The sequence below is a fragment of the Gobius niger genome (genome assembly GCF_951799975.1).
Source record: "Gobius niger genome assembly, chromosome: 14".
NCBI classification, from domain to species: domain Eukaryota; kingdom Metazoa; phylum Chordata; class Actinopteri; order Gobiiformes; family Gobiidae; genus Gobius; species Gobius niger.
In genome coordinates this window covers 10899473-10920629 of record NC_136865.1, presented here as the reverse complement: position 1 = coordinate 10920629, position 21157 = coordinate 10899473, and the positions used below count along the sequence as shown (strand labels likewise).

At 42.1% G+C, this 21157-nt stretch overlaps 1 protein-coding gene across 1 annotated transcript in view; it reads right to left on the bottom strand.

Moving 5' to 3' along the window:
• The window catches only part of fam135b (family with sequence similarity 135 member B), a 51720-nt gene that overhangs the window by 8174 nt on the left and 22389 nt on the right, over positions 1–21157 (bottom strand). The window contains exons 4-13 of the mRNA XM_079571211.1: positions 20154–20293; positions 16704–16774; positions 14479–14652; positions 13669–13789; positions 7862–8021; positions 7020–7069; positions 6472–6627; positions 3230–3303; positions 2997–3151; positions 384–1974 (exon numbers count right to left, since the gene is read on the bottom strand). Of these exons, the coding sequence (XP_079427337.1) occupies positions 384–1974; positions 2997–3151; positions 3230–3303; positions 6472–6627; positions 7020–7069; positions 7862–8021; positions 13669–13789; positions 14479–14652; positions 16704–16774; positions 20154–20293 (2692 nt within the window). The remainder of the gene's footprint in view (positions 1–383; positions 1975–2996; positions 3152–3229; positions 3304–6471; positions 6628–7019; positions 7070–7861; positions 8022–13668; positions 13790–14478; positions 14653–16703; positions 16775–20153; positions 20294–21157) is intronic.

The following is a 21157-nucleotide window of genomic DNA, read 5'->3' as shown; positions in this document are numbered from 1 at the left end:
TTGGCGAAAATCTTGACTGGGGCTCCTCCTGCTGGCAGTTACAGGAATCATTCTCTTAAAAAAATAAGTGGCTCCAGCATTAAACTTTGAGCTCAGAAAGGCTCAAAAGAGTTTTTGGGTTAGAATATAATCAGGAAGTAAAGAACGAGGCGCTGACACCGTAGAAGAAGAAACAGCTACATTTAACAGCTTTGTCCGAGGACTACTTAAAACTACGTGAATGTAGTGAAATACTACTCCAGGTATGTCTTTGATGAGGTAACAACGAAAAATTGTGGTTTAAATCTCATGAAAGTTGATTTTGCATGACATGTCCACTTTAAGAGTTACTTTTACAGAATCGTAGGTGGAGCCTATACGTTTTTTTTTTGGGTCAAACTTACTTCAGCATGCGCTCATTGGTCTCCTCATCCATGTTGAGGGGGTTCATTGAGTCGGACGAGATGATTCCGAAGGAGCCCAGGGGCTGATGGGTAATGGGCGAGGTAGCTTGGCGCGCGGACATGCCACCCATGGACGGAGAGTCTCTGAGAGCGGACGAGAACGGCAGACAGGTCGGCGCGCAGGACACCGACATGTTCACAACCTCCACCATCTTCTTATTCACAAACGCCAGACCCGAGTTGGGGATCTTCGACTTGTTTGGCCCTTCTAAATGCTCCTTTTCCCCGGCTAGTGTCCCGTTGAGCTCCGGAGACGACATGACGCTGTTGATGGTCAGCCCGGCCAGTTCCGTCGGCCTCAGAGTGGTGGCGCTGTTGTGTCTGTGCTCATTGCCGGACTCCTTATATTCGGCGTCAAGCAAATTAGACTCACTTAGACTTTTGCGATCGTTTCTTGTTCTTACGATTTCCTTCGGGAGTTCTGTTTTTTCCATAAGTTGCTTCAAGTGTCCATTGGATTCGATGAGATGCACATCCTCTACTGACGCGCTCCCCTTACTTCTGGATACCCAATCTATCGTGCAACTTTCCTTGTCTTGAGGGCTATCTATGGACGCCTGTAGTAACAACTTGGATGCACTTAGGTCTGTACTGGTATCTTGCTGGTGATGTGAATGGACTGATAATTCCAAACTAGAATTGTCCCTGAGAACCTCCGAAAGCGGTGGAGTGGAATGCTCCGAATCTTTGTTGGCGCAACTATCTTGACATATCGATAAACTCCTTTCGCCGTTTTCTTCAGGACTATTTATTTGCGGGGCCGACATAGATTTCGTCAGCTTTCTGAGTTGCCTTTGCTGCGGATCCTCCTCATATGGCAATGAGCTAATCGAATTCAATGACGCTTGAATACCGGCACTCGGTATGCTACCATTGCTTTCGATCTGAAGTCCCTCCAAAGAACTCTGACGAACCGGGAGTCTGGAATTTATCTGTTGCGGAATTTCTCGCTCACTGGAGAAATCTAAAGGTTGCACGATTCTCAACGTTTCTACTGGCCATACGACAGAACTGGGCTCGCTTTCGATACCTGAGTCGGAAATGACGGAAGAGGAGCGCTTGATGAACTTTGATCCCAACAGACCACCGCGAAGAGCTAAGTCCTTTCGAAAATCCGGAGGAGCTGGTAAAGTTATTAGAGGGACATCTTCCGGATCATTGTCTAGAGAGTGATTTAGTGGCATGGCTATATCGGATTCCTCGTCATTCACTAAGTTTTGGAGGTGAGGGGAATTTCTGGACACATCAAGACTGCTAGGACTGACTTCTTTGGACTCTTTAGTTTCTTCTTTTTCTGCTTTTGCTATATGAGTGGGTTCGATAGCATCAGTGGGAGAGTGGAGGTGGTTATTTCTGGTTCGGCTCTGCTCTGCCATCAGTGACATGTATGTGGGCAGGTCCATGCATTCGTCACTGTCTGTGGGATCCTGGGCCAGTGCTGGTGGTCTGTCTCCTCGGTTTTCTTCAAAGATATCGGCAGGATGGAACTTCCTCGGCTCTTTGTTTAGCTTGGGCTTTTCTGAGAGCCAGTCTGAAAGGAACAGGACAAAGAGACAGTGAAGTCAAGTTATAAAGTTATAAAAAGGAACCAAAGGTATTCAAGCTCATCGCGATCACAAAACTTGCCCCATGTTATTGTTAATGTTGTTTGCCTTACTTAATTATTTGTTTGCTTATTTATCGTTAACTATTTATCCATTGAAGATAATTGCTTTTAGCTATTAGCTGCTGAAACCTAAAAGGGAAATTGGGGCAGGCTACGGACGTTCCTTACTGTAAAACCTTTTTGCTCATCTTCAAGTCATTATCGGACACAGGCTTGTCATTCTCACCTACATGTGTTTGCCTTAACGCACGCAACATCATCCTATTTGTCCCTTTTGCTACTTTTGGTTCACACAAGTAAAATATAGGCGCTGGCTCCAAAAACCCAGTGAAATTGCTAGCATAAACTACCGACAGTTAGCCCGAGCACTACAGGGACGCCACCAACACTTAGTTATCGCTATTCTGCAGTCTATTTTTGAGCCATCCTTCATTACCGCCGTGAAGATTGACCTCGTTTCGATGGGCGAGAGTGCTAACCATTCAGCTACCGTGCCCCAAACAGATTAGAAAACAGGTGACGCTTCTGAGGAAGATCACAGGAAGTGATCGAAACTATAAAGCAGGTAAACAAACCTTCTGTCTTGCTAAAAAAAACAATCTTCAATAGATTCAAAAACAGTTTGTACAACTGTAATGAGTGGTTTTATAGACCTCTTCTAAAGCCTTGTGAAAAGTTAAGAAAACAATGACGCAGTAGCATAAATAACACTTCAGTCGCACAGTCTTGCAGCCAGGGGTGTCAAAACTTTGAGTGTCAGTGATAATAAAAGTCTCATGTTGTATTTAGTGAAGGACAAACCAATACAAGTAAGCATAATAAAGTGCTGTGAATAATACAGCAGTAATGCAGGAGTACAACGCCTGGGGACGGATCTCCAAATCTCGAGCCTGCATTAACCTTTTGTGCATACTTTAAGTTCATTGGAAATATGATTTCTGTTTTACCTGTGTTAGGAGACTCCATGTATCTATCCTCGAAGATGATGGGCAGACTATTCCAGTCTCCATCGATGTCCAGGCACTCAACAGGTAAAGGAGGCATCTTGGTCAGGTACTCCGAGCTCCGCACCTCTGCAGCTATCTGCCCGTGTCTGTTGATGCTAAAAGGGGGAAGAGAGTATAGTGCTGCTAAGTACACATCGAGATGAAACTGCTCAGTGTATGTGTAGTTTACTCACAGATCTTCTTGAAAAGTCAGGGATATTTCTTTGGGATGTTCGGTAAAGAAGTACGCTTCGGAAAATCTTCTTACCTGAAATCATCAAACAATTTCGAGTTTACACTGCGTTCCAAATTATTATGCAAATTTGATTTTTGTGTCTAAAAGGTAAAAAAAAAAGCAATAATAATGAAACTCATGGATGGTATCGTGTCTTGGGGCTCTATGAATCACTGACATTAATCTCAGAGACCTGGGATTATTAGTTGTCAGGTTAAGCCCAGTTAAGGGAAAAACTACTGAAAAAGGGTGTTCCACTTTATTATGCAGATCATCATTTTCAAGCAATATGGTAAAGAAAAAGGGACTTTCTGCTGATGAAAAGTGTAAAATAGTTGAATGCCTTGGTCTAGGTATGAAAACCTTCGATATTTCATGAAAGATTAAGCTTAATCATCATACAGATAAGAGATCTGTGGATGATTCAGAGCACACTCCGTTTTGTGCCGATAAAGGCACAATATGGACGGTTTCTGCCAGACAAACACATCAGATTATGAGAACAGATGCTACAAAGCAGCATACAGGTATTTGAAGCTGCTGGTGCCTCTGGAGTCTCCCGAACATCAAGGTGTAGGACCCTCCAGAGGCTGCAGTTGTGCATAAACCTTCTCTCCGGGCCTCCCCTAAACTGTTAATTGAATGCTGATGAACAGAAACGGCTGCAGTGGCTCAGAAATACATGAGGACTCATTTTCAAACAGTCTTGTTCACTGATGAGCGCCGTGTAACCCTGGATGGTCAAATCAATGGAGTAGTGAATGGTTGGTGAATGACCACAATGTCCCAACAAGGCTGTGACGTCAGTAAGGAGGTGGTGGAGTCATGTTTTTGGCCAGAGTCATGGGGAGAGAGCTGGTCGGCCCCTTTAGGCCCTTTTAGGCTCCCTGAAGGTGTGAAAATGACCTTTGAAAAATATGTGGAGTTTCTGACTGACAACTGTCTTCTATGCTACAAAAAGAAGAGCCGTGCTTTCCCTAACAAGATCCTCTTCATGCATGACAACGCACCATGTCCTGCTGTAAAGAATACCTCTGCATCACTGGCTGCTATGGGCATAAAAGGAGAGAAACTCATGATGTGGACCCCCTCCTCCCCTGACCTCAACCCTGTTGAGAACCTTTGGAGCCTCAACAAAAAAACTTCTATGAGAGTGGGAGGCAGCTCTGGGAGGCTATTCTAACATCCTGCAAAGAAATCCAAGCAGAAACTGTCCAAAAACTCACAATTTTAATGGATTTAAGAATTTTGAAGCTGCTATCACACAAGGGCTCCTATGTTAAAATATAACTTGACCTGTTAATATTTTTTTGATCGAAATAGCTTTTGATTTCAGTAAGTATGACCTCCTAATGCTACAAATTCAACAAATGACCATTTTCAGTTACTTACAAGCTTTAAAATGTATTGAAACGATGAGTTGCATAATAACTTGGAACAGTGGATTTTGAGGTTTTTACTATATTTATTTTTGAAAAAAATACTGTTATCACTAGGAAATGTTATCCACCACATTTGAATGATCCTCTACCAGGTAAAGACTTGAAAATTATGCTGACTCTCATTTGAGTTGACAATTTAGAAAATCTTAGAAAAATGTCATTTGCATAATAATTTGGAACGCAGTGTATATGCGTAGCCCTTATACAACTAAACCAGGGATGTATTGATCATGTCATTTTGCGAAAAAATAATATCAATTTCTGATTTATATTGGCCCAAAGTGATCCAAAAGTGTGGTTGAGGATGCCATGTGAATACAAGAACAAACACAAGACTCCGATTCTCAATCAGTCACAGCAGACAGAGCAGCAGTGGTGTCAGCTCCCCCCATGATAATTGCAGAATAAATGCTAATTGAAATCCTAGCTCCTCTGGGTGGGTGGAGGCGTAACAATACCCCTGGAGGTAAAAGAATACCAAAGCAAACATGTTCATTACCATCCGACGACTGGGACCAAACTGTGTGGCATAAAAGAGCCGAGAGACGCGCTCCGCTGTGAAGCACCGCGAGCGCCGTTTCATATTTCTATTAACCAGACCAGTGATTAGATTAGAGGGAGAAAAGGAAATGATATTTGCCCACTCAAGCGGTTGGTGGTTGAGACTTACTGCTCAGCGCACCGCTAATTCTCTTTGAAGCACTTTCTTTGTGTGAATCTCCACGTGAATTCATTATCGTAAATATGACTGGAATTTGATCCTTATGTGGAGCCCAACCTGAAATGAAAGTCCCACTGATCTAAAATGTCAACTACCACAGATAGTATTTTAAAGGTAGGATGTAGTATGCACACTTGCAGAATTTACTACACTACTTTTATTACAGTAGGGGCAGTTTTAGCTACATAATCTGGGAACCCAAAGCATGGGTTTGTGTGGACTTATTGATTGGAAAGTTGGCCGCAGGTGGAGTTCAGAATTGACACAAAGAAAATGTATTGATTAAAGTAATTCCTTCACGTGCGTTTTTTGTTTTTGTGAATGGATCTAATCAACATTACTCTTATAACCTGTGAAACCTGGATGATATTGGAACATGTTTACATTATATCTAGGGGACATAAATTGGTCATGTTTCGATTTTGTAACATTTATTCCAATTTTACACTATTTTTTCTGTACAGGCTCCCAGTTGAAGTTGACTTGAAAGATGATATTTTTAGGCATACATGGATATGTGGTACTACAAAGAGCGCTATCTGTGTACGGGTTCATGTGAAACAGGAGGAGTCAGCATCATCTGAATATCAAAATCTATCATTAAACTCACGACGAATATATTATACAGCGCCATGAACGGCACCAGTCTGAACAGAGCAGCACATAAGGAGTATGTTGATTTGTTCACAATCTTTATTACAACTGAAATGCAACTCTCATACTATTATGTGGATGAGGAAAAGGCCTTTTTCATGTGGTCATCTAAAATCAATATCACAACTTCATAAAATCCATATGCGCTTACAATTAAAGGACTTCTCTCGGCACTGCTCAAGGTGCTTCCTCTTCTTCCGTCACCGCTTCCCTCCACAAACTTTAGTACTTTATTACAAACCATTGGTAAACTTGTAGAGATTTGTGAAAGTTAAAACATCAGTTTGTTATATTTCAAATCAAACCCCGACTGACAGATTTAGTTTGAGTGCAGAGAATAGTTTTAAATCGACATATGGCGTGTGGAGGTGTTGCGTTCCTCACCCTGAGCGTGTGGTGCTCCTGGGCCAGGTAGGACAGAATGTGTGGGTTGAGAAGCACCACCTCCAGGAAGTGGCTCCACAGAGCTGTGAGCTGAGAGCACAGATGGCTGACGTCTCGACTGATCTGCTCAGCCACCTTCTCATGGCCCTCCTGCAACTGAAGGGAATCTGTTCATTACTCATCCAGTCGGTTCTTAAAGTATCTGTGCACGACTGTTGGTTCCTATTTTACGGTAAATTAATATTGAGACATGTGTGTAACCTGCAGTAAAATCTGAATCCAACACGCCTATAAATGACAAATTCTAGCTTCAACAAACAGATTTTCACAAGGCCCTTTCGAGTATTCTAGATTTGTGTTATGTTTCATTTGGCCAACCTTAGCCTTTCTTAAGCGGCTTTAATCCCTGCTTCCAAATAAAAATGTTGGACTGTCACGCTGCAACCACATGGGATTTAGCACCGCTGTGTCTCCTCGGAAATTCTTCAATTTGTCCCAAAATAAAGATATTAGTCAATACAAAGAAGATACAGTAATGAACAACACACCTGGAGTTCTACTGTGAGCTGGTTCAGCGTTTCATCAACAGGCGACGGTTCTGTGGGAAAGAATGTAACATTCAATATGACAAGAATATAGCCTGGTAACCTACAAAGGAGGGATGATCCAAACAGACACACACACAAATGGAGATATCATTATCTTAAAGCAGAACTCATGCCCCTAGAGGCCATAAGCACCACTGCAGGTGTCGTAGCATTTTGTTTTTTTTTACTCATTAATTGTCCGTGAGAGTAAATACTACACTGACAGAAAAGTAAATACTGCTAAAGTGGGGCTAGTCCGCAGTTAGCTTTGTCCATTAGCCTGTTAGCTTCTTCGTGATTCTATTAGTGTGTGTTGAACCTCCGACCCGGAGGCGTGGAAAGTTGCAAGGGTTGTTTTCTGTGACTCCAGGGGGAGATGAAAGACCCCCCCAATCATCCCATTAACACTTGTATTACCCCCAGAAGAACTACGAAAAGGATTTAATAAGGTAAACAAGTTACTTAGTTCTTCTTTGAAGCCACACTGCAAAACATTCCAAAAAAACAGTAACAGGAGGGGTTTTTTCTACCGTGGATTATCAAAATAAAGCATTTGGAAGAGGACCTAAAGTATTACATCTTACGTTTGCCAACCTTCATTCAAAAACAAAGCAGCGACCTCTGAGATGATCTGTTACGGGTCATTTATGAGGAGAGGGCACGTGATTGCAGTACAAGACACATCTTTTTTTAAGGAATTTTCACCATTATAAACGCCCACAATTACACAAATCAGGTGAAAATTATTCACAGTGTGACTTTAAGCATGGAATGAAAAAACAAAAGAGAAAAGTTGTGCTCACCTGGCTCTAAAGGAGTCTGCTGCAGCTGAGGGATCTCCTTCATCAGCGCTGAGTGGTACGAGTGCAGGCCTCTGTGAGCGGCCAGCAGGAGGCGACAGAGTCTACGGTGCCACGTGTGCGCTCTCTGTGCACAGCTCTCACTGGCCACGTAAAAGCTCCCCTGCAGAAGGAGAGAGGCAGAAGAGCAGGAGCAAAACAAGGGAGCAAATGTCAGTTTATGTAGGTCAGTGGAGGAGAATAGCTACATATTTGACCTTTACAGTCGGTACAGGCATGTAAGTGCACCACTAAAAGAAGACACCTTTAGTATTTTGCTCACTGGTAATCATTAGGCGGGAGATCTGACGAGGCACTGGACACAAATGGGCCCCCTAACACTGCTTTGAGTGACAGTAAAGGCCCATCAGGAAGGGAAGGTGCAGCAGGGGGCTGTAAAATGTTCCAGTTAAACTAATACTGCTGTGATTTTTATGTTAATATAAAACCACATCTAAAATGGGAAGCAAATGCAATGTCATTTGTTGTATTGCACATATAACGTTTGCATTGTGTCATAATCAATCTCAGCAAGCTCATTTCAGTCTATAGATGTAGACACGCAATATAAGGACGTTTTTCAGCTTTGGAAAAAACATTTCAAAACCATTAAGATGTTTCCTCTTGAACTCACTCAAAAATGCCTAACTAGAAACAAAAAATGTACTGAAAGCAATCTCACCACTGTTGCCATGTTCAGTAATACCCTCGCCATTTACATTGGGAAATACAAATGATGACTCTTTATTTTACACCACCCTTGATAAATTGTTCCTGTCAAATTCAGCACAAAGTAATGTGTACCGATGTGTAATAACCTGTACCTATGGGTTGCATACACGAGGAATAATATGTCTTTGTAGTTTGGAGGTACATAATGTAATGAGACATAAGATCCTAACTCTAACCCTAACCACAAGCCCTAACCCTAATATGCCCTAATATGTGCCTCCAAATAGGGCCATACCGCCTTTGCTCTGCCCGGTCCCATCAGACTTTGGAAGCTAAGCAGGAAGAGCCTGGTCGCTACTTGGATGGGAGACCATTCAGTAACACCAGGAAGTCTGGCGAATGTAGTGAGTGAGTGGTTGGTGGTGGTTGGAGGGGCCGATGGCACAGACTGGAAGGCTCACATCCATCAGTCTACCCCAGGGCGCTATATAAAACCGATGCATTATTATTACATTTTGTTTCTGTACAACGTATCAAGGTAGTGTAAAACAGTGTAACCAAACAAATGTATACAAATCTAGCACTTTTAATCTTTATTTAACACTTAGGCAAAGTGCTTTGGCAAAAGTGGGAATGGGACCTCCAACATTTCCACTGACAGGCAAATGTTCCTGAACTACTGCAACCTCCTGCCAAGTTTCAAGCAAGGCTGCTGCCAAAGTAAAAATCTGCATATACCAGAGATACGGGAGAATGGACTAAATGTTAGTGATTTATAAAGTCCCTTCTTTTTCGATGGCCGATGCCAAGAGACAGGGTAGCTTAGTTACGTGCAACAAAGAAAAAATATACAGTATACTGTATTAACCGCTTACCACAAGCTCAGACTCTGCAGAATTCAGTCACTGGAGGTCCGCACTAGCACAAATATGGACCTGATTGTGGGCGGGTGCTAGGATTTGGGAGGTGAGGGAGTTCTATATATTGTAAACCATCCCACTGGATCTGGCATCCCAAAGAACGGAGCTCATTTTGTTTTGTAATTGGATAATAGTCTCAGGAACCAAAGCAAAATCTATGAACCTAAACAGCTTTTACATCATGCAAACCGTTATGTTAGCAATTGAATGTAACAGTAAAAGGTACCAATGAATCATTCGTCTGCATCTCCTTCAGACCAGTGCAGTTTAGCCATTTTACAGTAGATGGCTCTGTTAACAAAGCTGCGAAAAGCTCTTCACCTGACCTGAACACAATGCTGTCTTTGAACTGCTACAAATCATCTCCACCATCTGTCTAGTATCATTAACCTTCACAAGCTTACAGTTATGTTCCGTTACAGTCTGGAGCCATCAGACTGACCACTTATCTAAGTATGTTTTAGGGGGTCATGCTGTTTTGCATACACTATTTGGGTTCACTGTTCCAAAGGCATGTAGTGTCACTTGCTGCAGGCGAGCGGTGTGTCCAGGCCTATCATCAGAGCTTTGTGCACTCTGTAATTGCACAGGAGTGCTCTACCTAAACCAGGAAGGAACATCTGTGTGTTTACTTTCATAATTCTCCAAAGCTTTATAGAAGTCTGAAAAGAAGCCATCCATTATCACAGATCCATAGTTTCGCAGCGCTGTCAATATTTGGATTGACCCAAATTTTGGACAACTTTCAAATAATATGATTCTACAGGCATGTGACTGAAACACATCCATTTAAATCAAACTTGTATATTTATATATAGTGCAAGGTATGCAGTATAATATTAAAAAGTTACTACTGTCAGTGTTGCTTCCCGAATCCACTCACTGATAAAGGAGGCTTTGGCTTTCACTCTCAACACAGAGACATTTACATACAATGTCAGTATACGCGCCATGTCCTCTCTCTCCCTCCTTCAGGACTATCCAACAATTTTAGTCGTTCTTCTACACGATGCTCACCTGACGGTTCACCTGATTCCCAACCCTAAGGGAACTCATTATCCACATTTTCATTCATATCACTCTTTTCCGACTAAGAGACTAAGTCGCGCCATGTTTACAGCATTACTCGTCACTCTCCACTCTCTTTCAGACATCACATCTATAGCCTACGTGGACATAAATGTAGTGTGTAATTTGTGTTTAATTAGACTGGAACATATCGTGTTGAAATGGTTCAGTGAAATATCTCAATAACATTGTTATCGCATATCGCAAGTTACTTGAATAAAGTTCAGGCCTAGCGGTATATGCTTCGATGAGCGCTACCAAACCACCAACCTTCAGGCTTGTGAGTAAATGTTCTTCCACTGAGACTGAAAAATCCTCTGTTTGTTAGTGTGTATGTGACATCCATTTGCTTGGTCTTGAGTGATCTTTTATGTATGTACGCATCACCTCCCTGAACTATGCACATCCAAGAGTTTTGCTGCAGCAATAGGGAGGAGCAAGGCCGACACTGCCATCTTCCCTTTTCGCACGCTTCTCAGTTTGATCAGTACACTTTTAAGTCTGCGCTATGGTGCTCTCTCAAAAGTAAACTATTAGCATAAGTCTCCCAAGATACCGAATATCTAAGAGAACCACATTTACAAAGTCAGACAATCCTCGAGTTCACATCCTCTCTGAAACAGCACGCACGCAGCCACCGGCGTGAGATCACACGTTTGCGGAGAGCGCGCGCCGTGTGACTTGTGTGAAAGCGTTGAAAGCGTTGCCACAGGTAAACACGGGTCTTTAAATAAACGTGAGGGAATAATGTTTCACCTGCCTGCTCGGCGACAAGGTACGTGGCAGTGAGGGAGCGCGTCATTAGCGGGATCAAAAGCAGCCCTCCCGCCTGGCTAAACACACAGACTATTAAAGCTCACAGTGAGGGGTGGGGGTAACAACCAGGCGCGGAGCCGGGGGAGGGGGGCGGAGGGTTCACCGGGCCGCGCTCATTAACATTTACTGTGTTTACTGTGAAGTCCGCAGAACAGAACAGCGCAGCGAGCCCACACTGACGTGACACATATGGTTTCCAGGGAGGCAACCTATATTTTCTTATCAGTAAAAACATGTACGGCCATAAGTTAAAGTATGTGTCTTTTTCTATGATCTGGAGTTTCTGAAGTTGGTTAAGTCTAGGCTGAATACCAGGTTATTTCATCAATAGATTTCTTCTTCCCTGATGAAAGAGTGGTTCAGGGAGCGCGAGGAGGCATGGCTTGGTCCAGATATTCATCCCACTGGGAATCTTTGGGATGTGCTTGAGTAGGCATCGCGCAGTGGTCACACTCTCCCATCACCGAACTTTTGGCATTGCTGAAGCTTATTGTGTGCTGTAGTTAAAGTGATAGTCTGTAAGTTTGCACAGTGAGGGAGAGATAGAGTGAGAATTGAAACTAAACAATCCAGTTCTTCTACCTCTTTAATCAGAAAGCCCTTCTTAGTTTGCAAAGTGAGGAGAGCAGGAAAAGAATTTCGATTGGACCTCACTGGCTGGTTCACTGGAAAAGCTCGTCTCATTGGTCAACGCTAAACTCTGATTAGTTGATGAAATCCGGGAAGAAGGGACTTTACAAAAAATCATACACATATTATTACTCACTATTAGTTATTTATTAAAATGCAAGACCAGGTAACAGACTTCCAGACTGTCACTTTAAAGCTAAATATTAGAGCGTGTGACGCTTTTTTTGGGGGGGGGGGCGACTTTTTTAATTTCAATGTTTACTGAGAGCAATTGGCTTGTTGCACAATGTGGCTACGCTAGTTCCTCTGAGCTGAAGTTGTGGGCGCTAGTACTTCCTGTTTGTATTCTTTTCCATTAAGATTAGCTTAGACCCATTCGAATCATGGCATTTCCTACAGTTCCTGGTAGATGATCACTTCCTGCAGGTTAACGAGTTGCTGTACAGAGTAAATATTTATGTTTATAAGGATCAGTGAGTTTGTCTTGAAGCTAAAGGCTAACATTAACTTCATGCATTAACCCATTAACACCGAGCACATTTTCTCCAGTTTGGCTTTACCCCAATCCAAAAGCTTCTGGAAAAAAGGTGAGAAAATAGCAACAGAACTGAGATGAAAACAATGATGAAGATGTGACAAAAAAGTGAAAAAACTTTGACAAAAACCTGACAAAAAAATTGACAAAAATTTGACCAAAAAAAATAAGAAAAAGTGGCAAAACTTTCACAAAAATTGATGAAAAAATGACAAAAATGTGACAAAAAATGGACCAAAAAATTGACAAAAGGACAAAAAATTATGAAAAATTTACAAAAAATTACAAAAAAATGATGATAAAATGATGAACATGTGACAAAAAGTGACAAAAAAATTACAAAAAAGATACAAAAATTAGTTGAAACCCCCCCCAAAAAATCTGATGACGTGAGGAAAAAGATCCATTTAGATGAGTTTTGTAGATCTTAGCTTTCAAATGAGGCGTTACACTGGCCTACAGGATTTGGGTAAAGCTGAACTGGAGATAATGCTCTCGGTTCAGGTGGGAGTTAAGAGGTTAAACATTTGAAATAGTGCGTTTATTCAGTTCTTTCCTTTATGATCTCAGGTCTCTCCTCTGAACTCGTTACATCAAGATTTGAACACACAGTAAATGATCGTCTACCGGGAACTCACTGCCCACAACATAATCTTTAGACAGTATGATGATTATTCCAGGAAAAGAATACAAACAGGAAGTACTGGCGCTAACAGCTTCAGGTCAGAGGAGCTAGCATAGCCATACCGTGCAACAAGCCAATTAGCAGTTTGGTCATTTATTCGCACATCTGATATCACAATGCGGTGATTCGTCGCAGAGCTCAATTGACCGTCAGCCAAATCAACATGCGACCAGTTCACTGAGGCAACCCCTGATGAAAAAAAGGAGCACCCAAATGATTTACACGAAAAAAGAAACCGTGTGACCATCATGGCAGCTCTGACAAAATGTTAAGTCACGAGGCAATGAGATAAGGCCACTGTTCCCAAAAGACCATCATATTATCATTTGACCTCTTATCAGTCACAACGTGAGGTGATTCTGTGCCATTTTCACAATTCAAAACTGGCCTCGGCCTTGTGTTCCCTTCTTTCCCGCAAGGTGCCGCTTCCTAAATGCTGACGTACCTCGGAGATGACAGGTTTGCAGTATCCAGCTCCGAACACCAGGTTCTCTAAACCCGACGTGTCTCCTGCACTCTCGGGTGAGCCTTTCCCCAGCCAGGAGCTTTTCCCTGTTCGTGCAAAGCTGTGGAGCACACGATATGGTAGAGGGAAACGCAATTTATGTTTTGAAATCAGTTCACAGTGCACAGAGTAAACATGTCTCGGAGCGTTCACATTGATAGGAAGAGGTTACGGCAGATCTAACTCTTCCCTCAGTGGGGATGGTGGACACCTGTGATTTTAGAATCAATATGATACAAAGTAATGCTTGGGCTAGCATAAAATGTTGGGAATAAGGCTAGAATTTGTTAGCATGAAAAATATCAATATTTTGGTATGGATCCACCCATCCCTATGTGTCACTAAATTAGGATTTAAATAAAACGGCTCTTGGATGAGGGGTTTAATATTAGTTGAATATTAACTAAATATACATGTAACTCCAAATTTTAAAACATGTAGAGGTTTAAACTATTTGATTAGCATGTTTTACCCATGGAGACATGACACCTTGGTGCTCAAAACATCCTACTGCGTTACCGAAAAGTAATTGCAGCCTTTGTGATTTGCTCATAGTGACCATCAAATGTGTGGTCACTTGAAAAGCCTTACGGTACAGCTTCAGAATGCGTGTGCTTCTGAACAGTCGAGTGCTGCACTGATCTATATAATGCACCGTTAAACAATGGCAGATTCATGTCATAAGTGTTTCGCCATCGATTCCGTTTTGCGGCCAACGCGCATGGCCGCGGTGTAAGCGTGCCGGATTACCTGATTAGGGGTTGATGTAAGGCCACTAGGGAGGCGTGGATGGAGACGGAGATGACAGACAGGTGGAAGTAGTCGAACATGACCGGGACGTGGTGGTGCAGGCCTCTGCGCGGGTGGAAGTGCAGGTTCAGGGTGCGGGAGCTGATCAGAGGCACGCTGGCTATCTCTGCTAGCCTGAAACAACAAGACAACAAAAGCTACGTACATACAAATAATGGGCACATTCTGTTGAGCATACCTGGGCAAGTCATTCACCCACATTGTTCAGTATTGATTGATTTAATGGAAAAAAATCCACCCATCACCTAACTGTGAGCCTGGTTTGGTGTGGCGATACACATTTAAAGGTGCATTACGCAACTTTTTATGCAAATTCTTTTTGTTTATTTTGTGCTTATTAGACCTTCTAGTGACCCAGCGGCTGTATGAGTGGTCAGTATGGCGCCTTTACTTTCCATCATAGTGTTCTCTACAATGCTCCAGGATCAATTGTTTTGTAGGTTTTCTGGTCAGAGAGTCCGTCAGCAGTGAAACCCTTCCAAACAATTGATCCTGGAGTGTCCTAGAGACCACTGTGATGGAAAGCAAAGCTACCATGATGACCACTCATACAGCCGCTGGTTCATTACAAGGTCAAATACGAATGAACATCTTATTTTTTTATTTTTTTTGCATAAAAGTTGCATAATGCATCTTTAATGAGACAAGTAACAAAAATGTACAGTATGTACCGGATTTTTCAGACTATAAATCGCTCCGGAGTATAAGATGCACTAGCCAAAAAATGACTAATGTAGAAAAAAACAACGGGCTGAATAGGCGTACGGTATGCTAACGTTACACATTGATGGTTAGCTACATGACGCATAAACAACTAAATAGGTGTCTGGTATGTTAACGTCACATTTTGAGTTCAGATAACTATAGCATAAAGAACATACCAAACTCTCCATCTCACTCCAAATCACTAAATCCATTGAAATCCTCATCCTCGGTGTCACTTCAGTACAATCACCATGGTAACTACCTGGGCACGGAGGCGTAACTGCACCACTGACAAGCCTCTCCCGGCAGCACGTTTTTCAAGCTCTCATTTGCAAACTCGTTCCTCTAGTTGTGGCCATCAAGCTTTTAGCCCGTGATTAGCTTTGTTTTGTTTTCTTCTCGGCTTCTCGCTCACTCCAAACTGTCTTTCTGTGGCTCAAATAGCCTGCAGTGCCCCCTAGGGGCATGTGAAATTATATATTATAAGACGCTCCCCATGCCAAACCAAGAGAGGTGCTCAATTTTGCCTGTAGGATCAGCAAAAAAAACCTTAACAAGAGATCTGCAAAAAGACTAATAGTAACTCATTCCCACATTTGTGCAACAAGCTTAAACTGAAATACCGAAAAGAGTAATCATTTCCGAATATCAGCAAATGTTATCTCTACTGCAGCTCCTTGTGGCATTTGGATTCGTTGCCAGTTAATGAAACCAAAGATCATAAAACAGTTGGCCAATCTATTTCTTGATTAAACTGGATTTCTATTATGTGTAGCTGACATTTATCAGACTTGAGGCCTCTCTAAATCATGAACCATATTAATATTTGTGACACGTACTCACACCATTTACACCAAAACAGCACTCAAATTTTAAAAAAAAAGTCATTATTTCATCCAGCTGCCCTCATGAAACTGATTTTCATCTCAAATTGACATTTCGCAAATGACTGAGAATGTAAAGTGACTTATATACTTTAGATGATCCCTTTGTGCAGTTCATAGGACTGAACAATTCGTGCTCATCAGGCTCCAAAAGGCACATTCTGTCTGGCATGTTTGGAAGAATTTCTGCCTTTTACTGAGCTATTTCCCCCCATTCATTCCTCCGTGCGAGAAAAGAAACTATACAAACATATGTCATTGGCGTAAACAGTAGAGTACTGTAATCACCCAGGTATGTCAAAAACAGGGAGTACAGTAGTGGGTCTAAACACCGGCCTTTGCGGCGTGCTCAATGCAAAGTCATCATTTTCAACTTTTATTTTAATCACACGCATGGGCAAGCCACTTGTAGCCATCTGCTTAAGCGCATAATGAGCTGTTTTCATGCCTACTTTGCATCCTTGCGCGCATTAAACCAGCAAAGAATGAGGTCGGTGCAGGTTCCTTTTGTTTAGCTGCACTAACCACAATAGAAAAAAGTACAAAGCGGTGAAAGTGCCGCGCTGTAAAACTTACTGCTGCTCATTATCAGTGAAATGGAGGTCCAGCTTCAACTGAAAGTCCACCTCGCTCAGCGCTTCCTCCACCTGCAACAAGCAACAACAAAACAAGCGATTTAGCATTGCCGTTTCTCTGGCTAGGCATATTGGAATTACTTTTTCACCCGACTGAGATGCATAATAGGATGCCGGAGCACTACAATTTTGCAAATTATGACCGAAAAGAAATTTAAGCTGCTTCATGCAAGCAATGATTCGTACAGATAATTTTGTGCTAAAACTTTAGTAAATGTGACAGGGTGCAACCATGATTTCCCATCAGATGTTGGAAAAAAGTGCGGGGGGATTATGTTTTTTTTATAGGAATTTGGTGATGATTAATAATCCCTGAAACACATCTAGATCACTAATTTATATTTTGTTGGTTATACATTATCCTTTAAAGTAGGACTCAGGAAGTTCAGAGGAAATGAGCAGGCGGCCAGTAGTTGCCGCGGAAGATTCTACGTGCAACGTACGTGAGGGGATCAAGGATATAACTTGGTAAAAAGCTTTAAAAAGTAAATTTTCCCTTTAAAAGAACAGGCACAGTTTTTCCATACTGACATATGTTCTTACCTGAGCTTAGACAAGTTGATACGTAGCTGTCTGGTCTTTGTGCGTGCCCGTGGAAGAGCTTGGTCGCTTCTAACCCCATTTGGAGCTATAGGAATATGCTGGTAGAGGCCAAATGCTAACAACATCTTTGGTCGATTTGCATGCCTGAGGGCACGCACAAAGACCAGACAGGTACGCATCAACTCATCTAAGCTCAGGGAGGAACAAATCTCAGTATGGAAAAGCGGTGGGCAGTTCCTAATATAAATAAATAGTACAGTTTTAAAACTACATGTTTTACTGATTGGTTTGTGACTTTAAAGCATTTTTTCTGTAACACGTTGAACATTTAAATAAGTAATCAATCGGGAAATAGGTACGACCAACCAACCAAATGTACTATTTATATGTTTCATTGCAAAGTACGACAGGCCTTTGCAAAAGTCTTCAAGTACTTTTAGTAGATGATGCACTATTAACTTCAGATGATTATGTAACGAACGCAGCATATTGTATCTTGCTTTTGTAACCAATGGCAACCGCGCTAACTGAGACATTTTCATTTGGTTACATAAATAAAGATGTGATCTGATTAATCATATATGTTTACATTCAATATGCCACGTTTTATGTTCGCACAAAAGACTTGGCAAAAGACTCTCGCATCAATCCTGCCTTCAAGTTCAAAGTTCAATCCTTTTTTTTTTTGCATATGAAACGCAAACTACAAAAGGCTTCTTGTAATGAAGTCGTTTGAAGGCCCGATCACGCTTGCCCCGATTAGAATAAAAGCTTCGACGCATGAAAGTGGAAAACATTGGCGGGCTGTGATGTATGATTGATCAAGCATGTATGTGGCTGTGGACGGTGGGGGGGGGGGGCATTGAGCGCCGCGGGGCTGGGAGCGAAAGATAACCCTCTGGAAGGCTAATGACGGAAAAGCCTACAAGAACTCCAGTGTTACGAGTCTGGTCGTTAGAGGGAATATTTAACATTTCTGTAACCATCTAAAGTGGTTTTAAGATTCAAGTATTCCCCACAAACAGCTCTTAGAAGACGAGTCCAGCGTCGGTGTCCAGCCACTGGAAACTCGGCGTCATGAATCAGCCTCCTGACTCCTGGCCCTTGTGTCCAGTGGCTGCGCACTGCGATGGGAGCTCCTCGACATCCATCACTGTCCGAGTCAGTGTGCTCTGACTGATGCTCTCCTCTGTTGTGGCCGTCATGATCAAGATTAGCCGGGGCCACATCTCCACTCATCACTCGCGTGAGCTCTACCAGCAACAGGCAAGAGGGCAATTTTTCAGGATGGTATGGACATAAACAACTTTCTGTCAATAACTGTCCTGCAGATTGAAGAAGAGCTGTGATATAGGGAATGGTAATTTAGTGTTTGTATTCTGGCTGTACAATGATAAAAACTGCTGTCTCAGTGTGTAAGAACTGTAAATATTGAAACGGCAATGTCCAAGTACAATGACTTTGGCAGACATTAAAAAACAAAAAACAAAATTTCCTTGGGGTCTGATAATACAAATATGTCCGTAAATGCAATAGCAGTCTTCACTAATGAGTTAATGTGGACATATCTAAAATGCTCAGAGCATAATTGTGACCGACCAACCCGGCTAAAGGATGAATTATTTCAATTTGCGTATTTACTCCTAATGCCCAGCCCCGGGCCTGACGTCCAAGTCGCTCCCATTCCTTAGATTAAACTCTTGCTGTCATATTTGTCCAGTCGGATAAATGAAAGCTCCGCTGGTCCTCCGCAGCTGGCCGCCACCCAAAGGCTGAGTGGAAAGTCCGGTGGAACAGAAGGAAGTGGAGAATCAATGAGTCGGACCAAGGTGCCTTTGGCTGTGGCTGTGTCCCAACTGTCTATATAAAGTGCAGCAGAACCGAGCTGTGGACGGCACTGAGGGCCGGTCTGAGAAAGCTCACAAACCCATCGCAAACATGTGCTACAACCTGATAAGGAGACAGAGCGCAAGAAAACCTCTCGACATCCAGAGTAGGCAGGGATAGCGATTAACCATGAAGAATCGTCAATTAATATAAAAATATAGATACAGACGTCATCATGTCATGCAAGGGGGCGTGGCCTTGCCGAGGGGGAAGGAAGTATGTTTTTGGAAACATAATTTTTCACTTCGTTTTCTGGCAGAATATAAACTTATTTATCACACACAAATAAAGTGAAGTGTAAATCGGGTCCATATGGATGTTATTTCTCAGCAGAAGCTAGCAGTAGAAGCTAAAAAACTAAAGTTACAGCTAGCGTTAGCATGTAGCATGATGCTAACATGACGCACCATGTTGAGCGTTTTTGCTCCTCTCCATGTCTTTGTATCTTTATTGGGTAGAAAACTATATTCATAATTAAGCATTTGTTGAAGTAGTTTTGGAGTAATTATAGAAAGTTTCGTTTTTTCTCCTCCCCTCAACTGCCTCAAATATGACCATATGTGGCCGATTCCAGAGATGCCGTCTGTGTTGCGAGCCCCAGTCACAACTTATTTATGCCATTACCTGGTACAAGTGCGGCTAATAGGTCCAACATCACTAAGCACTAACACTTAAGGTTTGCTTTAACACTCTAGCAAGTACTCTCATTTTCTGCTAATTACAGATTAATAATTCCCCAATCACACGGACGACTAATGCGATCCCTGTGAACATCACTAACACAGGCGTAATACTTTCCCATTAGGCAGCAGCGCCATGCTTTTAATTGTGTTATGGGAAACGCAGGCTGTAATTAAAAGTGCTGCTGCATCCCGCGTGTGGTGCAAAAAAGAGAAAAATCCATGAATTCCAGTGTGGAGATGAAGAGAAGCAGCGGTTGCGCCCCAATGAGGAGACTCACTCTGTCTCCGTCCAGCAGGAGGTGCACTCTGAAGACCATGCAGTCGTTGACGGTGATCTCCTCGTTGCGGTACAGGATCTGGACTATCCGGCTGTACACGGTGCCGTCGTACACCCCCGGGGAGCTGAAGCTGCATTCTTCTGCGGGGACACAGAGGGAGTGGGCGTTAGGAAAAAGATCATTTTTGGTAAGTCCTTAGTAAGTAACTGAATATGATATGTGGAGTTGACGTTTGCATAATTGCTGCTACATTTTCCATTTTCAAATTCATGCATTTATCTGGTTATGAAGTTCAGCCGCCTCTATAAACAGCAGTGGGGATGATCACAATTTTTAGCTTAATTTTTTTCAGCTTTATTATTTTTTAGATGAGTTAGTTTTAGCTAATGGCATGCTAACAAATCCATGGCATTGCAAGTAACACAGTTTGTCAGTAAACTGCTCAGAACTTGTCTGGTGATTTTTTTTTGGACTTTAACCTCTTAACCCACACCTGAACTGAGCACATTTTCTCCAGTTTGGCTTTACCCAAATCTAAAAGCTTCTAGAAAAAAGTGTGAAATTAGCGACAAAATTGAGATGAGCACAAGGATGAAAATGCAACAAATGCCACAAAAACGTGACAGCAAAGTAGGGCTGTGCAATTAATCTAAATTCAATTACGATTTTGATTATTACACTAAACGGTTACAAAAATAGCATAATCGGGTAAAATCTTTTAATTTTTTTATGTAATTATTGAAAAAGACAAACAAAGACAAACAAACAATACGTAACAATTTCAATAGTTACAATACACTTGACAAACTAACACCAAGACAGGATTACAAGTTTACTTGCGCAGGTGTGAGGGCTGGCCAGCAGGGGGCAGGTGTGAAACAGAGACTTGAAATCATTTGTACTTTTATGACTGTTCAGAAAACCGAAAATACTCAGCATAGTTTTTTTTTATTTAATAAATAAATAAAATTATCTTTTGAATAATCGTGATTTCAATTATGACT